Source organism: Chaetura pelagica, unplaced genomic scaffold (assembly GCF_000747805.2).
Source record: "Chaetura pelagica isolate M959 unplaced genomic scaffold, ChaPel_1.0 scaffold48, whole genome shotgun sequence".
Taxonomy (NCBI): Eukaryota; Metazoa; Chordata; class Aves; order Apodiformes; family Apodidae; genus Chaetura; species Chaetura pelagica.
The window spans coordinates 3,610,694-3,617,809 of NW_009954241.1; the positions used below are offsets into that span (position 1 = coordinate 3,610,694).

The 7,116-nt window shown below is 44.6% G+C and overlaps 1 protein-coding gene across 1 annotated transcript; it reads right to left on the reverse strand.

Annotated features, from left to right (window-relative positions):
- Positions 1–2,570: 2,570 nt before the first annotated feature.
- Positions 2,571–6,406, reverse strand: LOC104394173 (alpha-1-antitrypsin-like). Its single transcript, XM_010003734.1, has 4 exons — positions 5,752–6,406; positions 4,979–5,249; positions 4,283–4,430; positions 2,571–2,780 (listed from the first exon to the last, which is right to left on the reverse strand). The coding sequence occupies exons 1-4, from the start codon at positions 6,404–6,406 to the stop codon at positions 2,571–2,573; spliced, it is 1,284 nt and encodes a 427-aa protein (XP_010002036.1).
- Positions 6,407–7,116: the final 710 nt, after the last annotated feature.

A 7,116-nucleotide genomic window follows, 5' to 3' on the forward strand; every position in this document is an offset into this window, starting at 1 on the left:
AAGACTCACACAGCCAGCCTTTCACAGTCTAGGAGGTTCCTCCAATGCATTGATGATAACTTCTTAATGCAAATGGTGGACAAGCCGACTAGAAGAGGAGCGCTGCTGGATCTTGTACTAACCAGCAAGGAGGGCCTTGTTGAAGCAGTGGTGGTCAATGGCAGCCTTGGCTGCAGTGATCATGAGATGGTGGAGTTCAGGATCCTGTGTGGAAGGAACAAAATACCCAGCAGGACCAGAACCCTGGACTTCCACAGGGCAAACTTTGGTCTCCTCAATCATCTATTAAGGGAAATCCCATGGGACAGGGTGCTAGAAAATAAAGGAGCTCAAGATAGCTGGTCAACATTCAAGGACCACTTCTTGCAAGCACAGGATCAGAGTGTCCCAATGGTTAGGAAATCTAGTAAGGGTGCTAGGAGACCTGCATGGTTAAAGAAGGAACTACTGGGCAAACTTAAGTGGAAAAGGAAAATCTATAGATCATGGAAGGAGGGGCTGGTCACTTGGGAGGAATATAGGACTGTTGTCAGAGGATGTAGGGAGGCAATTAGGAAAGCTAAGGCCTCCTTGGAACTTAACCTTGCAAGTCAGGTTAAGGATAATAGAAAGGGCTTTTTCAAGTACATAGCTAGCAAAACTAGCAATAGAGGCAATATTGGCCCATTGAGGAATGAGGTGGGAGCCCTGGTGACAGAGGATATAAAGAAGGCAGAGGTGCTGAATGCCTTCTTTGCCTCTGTCTTCACTCCTGCAGGGTCTCCCTATGAGCCCCAGATTCATATAGCCCCAGAAGAGGTCAAGATAGAGGAAGAGTTTGACATGGTAGATGAAGATTGGGTTAGGGATCAGTTGAGTAATCTGGACATCCATAAATCAATGGGTCCAGATGGAATGCACCCAAGGGTGCTGAGGGAGCTGGCGGAGGTCATTGCTAGGCCACTCTCCATCATCTTCAGTAAATCATGGGCAACAGGTGAGGTGCCTGAGGACTGGAGGATAGCAAATGTCACTCCAGTCTACAAGAAGGGCAAGAAGGAGGACCCGGGTAACTATAGACCGGTCAGCCTCACCTCCATCCCTGGAAAGGTGATGGAACAACTTGTTCTTGTCACTATCTCCAGGCACATCAAGGACATGGGGGTCATCAAGAGCAGTCAGCATGGTTTTATCAAGGGTAAATCATGTTTGACTAACCTCATAGCCTTCTATGAGGAAATTACTAGGTGGATAGATGATGGTAGAGCGGTAGATGTGGTTTATCTTGATTTCAGTAAAGCATTTGACACCGTCTCCCACAGCATCCTTGTAGAAAAGTTGATCAGGTATGGGTTTGGTGATCAGGAAGTGAGGTGGATTAGGAACTGGTTGAAAGGAAGGAGTCAGAGAGTTGTAGTCAATGGGGCAGAATCTGGTTGGAGGTGTGTGACTAGTGGAGTCCCACAGGGGTCGGTACTGGGACCGGTGTTGTTCAACATCTTCATCAACGACCTGGATGAGGGTATAGAATGTACCCTCAGCAAGTTTGCTGATGACACTAAGCTGGGAGGAGTGGCTGACACACCAGAAGGCTGTGCTGCCATTCAGAGAGACTTAGATAGGTTGGAGAGTTGGGCGGGGAGAAACATGATGAAATTCAACAAGGGGAAGTGCAGAGTTTTACATTTGGGGAAGAACAACACCATGTCCCAGTACAGGTTGGGGGCTGAACTGCTGGAGAGTAGTGTAGGTGAAAGAGACCTGGGGGTCCTGGTAGACAGGAGGATGACCATGAGCCAGCAATGTGCCCTTGTGGCCAAGAAGGCCAATGGCATCCTGGGGTGCATTAGAAAGGGTGTGGTTAGTAGGTCAAGAGAGGTTCTCCTCCCCCTCTATTCTGCATTGGTGAGGCCACATCTGGAGTATTGTGTCCAGTTCTGGGCCCCTCAGTTCAAAAAGGACAGGGAACTGCTCGAAAGAGTCCAGCGCAGAGCTACGAAGATGATTAGGGGAGTGGAACATCTCCCTTATGAGGAAAGGCTGAGGGAGCTGGGTCTCTTTAGCTTGGAGAAAAGGAGACTGAGGGGTGACCTCATCAATGTTTACAAATATGTAAGGGGTGAGTGTCAGGGGGACGGAGTTAGGCTTTTCTCAGTGATGACCAGTGATAGGACAAGGGGTAATGGGTGTAAATTGGAGCATAGGAAGTTCAAGGTGAATATCCGAAAAAATTTTTTTACTGTAAGAGTGACAGAGCACTGGAACAGACTGCCCAGGGAGGTTGTGGAGTCTCCCTCACTGGAGACATTCAAAACCCACCTGGATGAGTTCCTGTGTGATGTACTCTAGGTGACCCTGCTCTGGCAGGGGGGTTGGACCAGATGATCTCTCGAGGTCCCTTCCAGCCCCTAAGATTCTATGATTCTATGAAAAAACACTGTAATGCACTTGTTTGCAAGTGAAGAAAAATTCCATTTAAAATTTATGCATTTATTAATTGGAGATTTTTTTTTTTTCTGCCTCTGCAAAGAAGTCCCTGAGACTTCTCTACATGCTGTCTTCCCTGCACCGGGGAGTGCAAACTCTCTGTCCTACTCCTCCTTGGCAGTTGGGTTCACAATTCTTCCCATGAAAAGGACGCCATCAGTGCTTTTGTCAATGATCATCATCAGGAAGGGTCTGTTGAATTTAATGTGAGGAGGAGGAGGAAACGCAAAAGAATATGGTACCACTGCAACAAATGTCACAGCAGCAGCCTCCGTGCCATTCTCACTGACATCCACCATGGCCTTGTGAATTGCCTGAAAGGGAAGCAAAGATTAAAATATAGGTAGAGAAGAGTGAGAAGCAGCTGTGGAAAATCTTACTTGCTTTAACTCTGTGAGAGGTAGTTTTTAAAAGAAAGCACACAAAGAATATATAACTTTCATGTGAAACTCATGTCCAGCCTTTCCAAGACAAGCAGTTTGCTCTGAGTTCAGAGTTTTCTTCAACACTGTGGCAGAGTCAAACTTGGCTGCTAGCAGTGACTGAGCAGCATAGAGGATGTCTACTGGTCTGTTGTTTCTGAGAGTAAGATTTTGTGCTTAGTACTTAACTCAGAAGAAAAAGGGTTTTGTTTTCGATCAGTTTCTGTGTAAGCAAAAAACAAAACCTGGTCTGCAAAGACACAATAGTGACAAGCTTTGTAAGGTGTCTTTCTGCAGCACAGCCCACTGGTACGACTTGACTTTGTAGGGCTTTCTATGCTAGGCATAGCAAATAGGTATTCCTGAATTCACTGGATCTTATTTCATTGACCTTGCTCAGCCCTCCATGCTTTTTCTTCATTGTCCATAACCCGTCTGAAATTTCCTCTTATTAATTCCTGTTATGCCTCCTCTATTCACTTGTCATACAGCTGTAAACCAGATGTTTATATAGGTAACAAGGTATGGTTCAGTGTAAGGAATCACGAAGTCATGAAATAATATAGGTTGGAAGAACCTCTATGAGTCATCCAGTGGAACCAGCCACTTTAAACCGCATCAACTCAGACACGAGGTGATGTTGCTCAGGGTCTCATCTAGACAGGGTTTGACTAAGAACCCTCTGTCACCTTCCCTTCTCTTGGCTGAACATGTTTCATATTTCATAGCCTAAGAAACTCATCCTAGTTTTGAATTTCCTTCAGTGTGAACTTTTTTACATAATACCTGATGAGTATCTCATGTGTGGGGTCTCTTGTCCTGTCACTGTGCACTGCAAGAAGAGTCTAGGTTCATCGTCTGTGCATCCTCTTAATAGGTGTCTGAAGTCAGTACCAAGAACCCCTGTCACCTTCCCTTCTCTTGACTGAACAACTGCAGATCTCCCAGCTTCTCCCTGTACATCCTGTGCTCCAGACATACTGCCATCCTGCCAACCCTCCAACAGGACTCGCTCTGCTCCAGTATGTAAATATGTCCCTTGTATTGAAAGTCCCAAACTGGACTTGGAGAAATCCAGAGGTGGTCTCACAAGAGCAGAATAGAAGGTAGAGGGGAAGGATCACTTTGCTTGTGGCACAAAGCATATATTTCCTGGAACACTCAGGAAACCCCTTGGCTTATCTGTGTGAAGGATTCTTGCTTGTGATAGCTATCTATCTTCTATCCCTGTAGCAAACACAGATCTTTTAATGCCTAAACTTCTGCTTCCTTTATTATCATCAAAGGGTTATGACTAAGCATCAGAGGTGGGATCAGCCTATTTACAGAGATAAAACCCACATGTACATGAGGCAGATAAACCCCTTGATTACTGTCTTTGTTTGCACACTTACTTTGGAAACCTTCAGATTAGAATTTTCTGCCACTCCAGAGAGATCAGCCTGGTCACTGAACACCTCTGTCACACCCATTTTTTCAAAAAGGCTCTTAACATCATAGTAGCCAGAGATGGAGAACTTTGGAAGGTCCAGGTAGATTTCTCTTTGAAAAAAAAAACCACAAAACAAAACAAAAAACCCCACCAAGATTAATATTGCAAGATCCCTTGATGCAAGAACTGTTGCAAGTATAGACCCATCCCAAACACCTGTGGAACTGAGCCTTGGCTTTCTAAAACCCATGTTAGAGAAACAGGAACTGAGGTACCTGTCCCACCAGCCAGAGTCTGATCAGTGGTAGAGGGACAGACTGCTGGTTTACCTAAGTGACTGACTGGAAAGTATCATGCAGGCTGGAGAAAAAGAAGTTGCATTTTCTTTTGAAGTGGATTCTTCCTACTCAAGGCAGGCTTCTGAGGGCAATGCAGGATCCTCACAGGTGGTAGCACTCCCACTGCTGTGGCTGGGGGAGCTGAGGAGAGTGCTCCCCTTAGGTGTGGAGTCACCTGACACTTTGCCTGATTTAAAGAAACTGGCCAATGCTTGTTCTTCAGAGCTGTGTGTAGCAACTCGTTGTGACATCCTATGTTTTCCCTTGCCTGGACAAGTAGCTGTGGCCTGTTTGATATTGAAACAAAGTTAGAAGATTACCTGTATTCAAGTGATTTCAACCAGCTAGACACTGTCTCTTTTAGCAGAGCATCCTCCACTTGCTTCATTGTCCCTTCATCAGGCAGAATGAACAATGAAGTAGCATTTCCTTTGTATGGGATTTCTACTACCCAGCAAGACAACTTCTCATCTCTATGGATATTAAAGTGTTTCTTTTCATGCATCATTTTGACTTTTACGGAATTTTTAGCATCCAACATGAAGTCAGCATCCCTGGTGGACAAAGGGCTGAAAGGTTTTTCCCAGTAACCTTTAGGAGAAGGAAACAAAAAGAAAGAGCATGAAAAAGGGAGTAGTAAAGGCATGTGACATTAGTTGATGCTTTGTGTACTGTAATTTATCTGTAAAGACAACCAGAAACTTATCTCAGTTAAAGGATGCTTGTTCCTTGGCCATGAAAGGAAGCACCAGGTCATTTTGATGGTTCTGATAAAAAACTCTAAGAAAAATTGAGGCTGAGAGATGTCCCAGAAATGAGCTGAGCTTTGGCAATGATAAAACTTCTACTGACTCCCACCATACATGATCCACTGGTGAGTTCTTCTTTTTCTTTCACTTTTTCTTTTCTCTTACAGGAAATTATTTTCCATACCTGGCTTTCAAATATTTCCTTAGGTCATTTAAAAGCAGGAAGACATATTTGACATTAGATGATAGCATGGGTTCACAATGTGAAAGAAGTTATGTTTCTTCCGTCTGGAGAAGACTTCCAGAGCTAATGTGTGTAAGTGCTAACCACCTTTGTCACTCACCTTTAAAGAAAACGTAGTTAACCAGAACCATCACGGTCTGTGGATCAAGATCCTGGAGGAAATCAACAATTTTCCCATGAGTTTTTGTTTCTATGTACTCATTGATTTCCTTTATAGCCTCTGGAGGATTCTGGAAGCTAGTAGAAGTAGCTTCAGAATAATACAGATTTCTCACATCATCCAAAAATTTTTTGAGCAGTTTCAGTCGGTCGTCTACGAACAGGGCGTTGCCCATGCTCAACTGGTCTTCTCGGTGAGGGTCGTTGAGCAGCTGGAGGATGCGCTGAAATCCAGCATGGATCTCCTGCTCCTCCATGTCTGTCAGATTGAAGGCGAGGCCTTTGTGCAGCTGACTGAGAGTGTTTGATCTGACCCCCAGGGAGAGCATTGTAAAGGCAGTGGAGATACTCAAAGGAGAGAAGAAAATGTTCTTGTTGCCTGTCTCTTCTCTGATCTGCTTGTAAACCCTAAATGCAAAGTCGGCATTGCTGGGGGCAATCTTGGCGTGAGGTGAGTTTTCACCTTCAGCCTGGGAATGGTCTTCTGAGAAATGGGCTATTTCTTGTTCCTGCTGCTCATCGTTGAGGTTGGACTTCAGTTGACCCTGGACTTGTAATCCAAGAAGCAACAAACACAAATACAGCGCAGACTTCATTTTTCTTCTGAACAGTTCTGCTAAGAAATAATGCATCAGCTTTTAGGTCTAGAGAATTTTTTCTTCCCTGCTTAAAAATAGCTTTTTAAATATTGATTTTCAGCAGTCAGTCTTCAGGGCTTCTGCTCTACTTAGAAATACCCTTCTACTTGGCCTCCTGAAGAGTCTGTTTCTAGTCAGTTACCTCAGTTTCTGACCAATGAGCCAAGGAAGGAAGATATTGATATGGCAGTGCCAGGGAGGAGTTGATGTTGTGTAGGCATCTGTGAGGTGTTCTTCCTGAAATAGTTCTTGCCTCTGACCAGCATGGCCTCATGGCACTCCTGAGTGGCTCTGGGTGGGTGACCGAGTTTGCCTATTGGCCTCCATGTACTTTGCAGCTACTCTGACAGAGGGACTGACTTTTGCTGGTAAGTTTCTGTAGTACCTGTGGTCTTGTTATGACTTGGGTTTTTAAGCACTGCAGTTATACAGAGATGCTATCAGTTATAGGTGTGAAAAAGCAAACATCTGAATTGTCACCCCTGAAACTGTTTATATCTTTCTGCCTCTTGTGTGACAGAATTGTATTCTTTCCAAAAGTTACCTTAAACGTTTCAGCAAATGCAGGATCAATGCAGAAAGTTTATCGTCTCTGTCTTTTGCGCACAAACTCTCCATAAGGTTGCAAAGTCCAAGACCCAAGAGTTTTGGAAAAGCTCTAGTGGAAC

Coding starts and splice junctions, on each gene's coding strand:
- LOC104394173 (XM_010003734.1), bottom strand. CDS start 6,406: ATGAAGTCTGCGCTGTATTTGTGTTTGTTGCTTCTTGGATTACAAGTC. Junction 5,250..5,751: donor TAACTACGTTTTCTTTAAAG/GTGAGTGACAAA, acceptor CTTCTCCTAAAG/GTTACTGGGAAAAACCTTTC. Junction 2,781..4,282: donor CTAATCTGAAGGTTTCCAAA/GTAAGTGTGCAA, acceptor CTTCCCTTTCAG/GCAATTCACAAGGCCATGGT.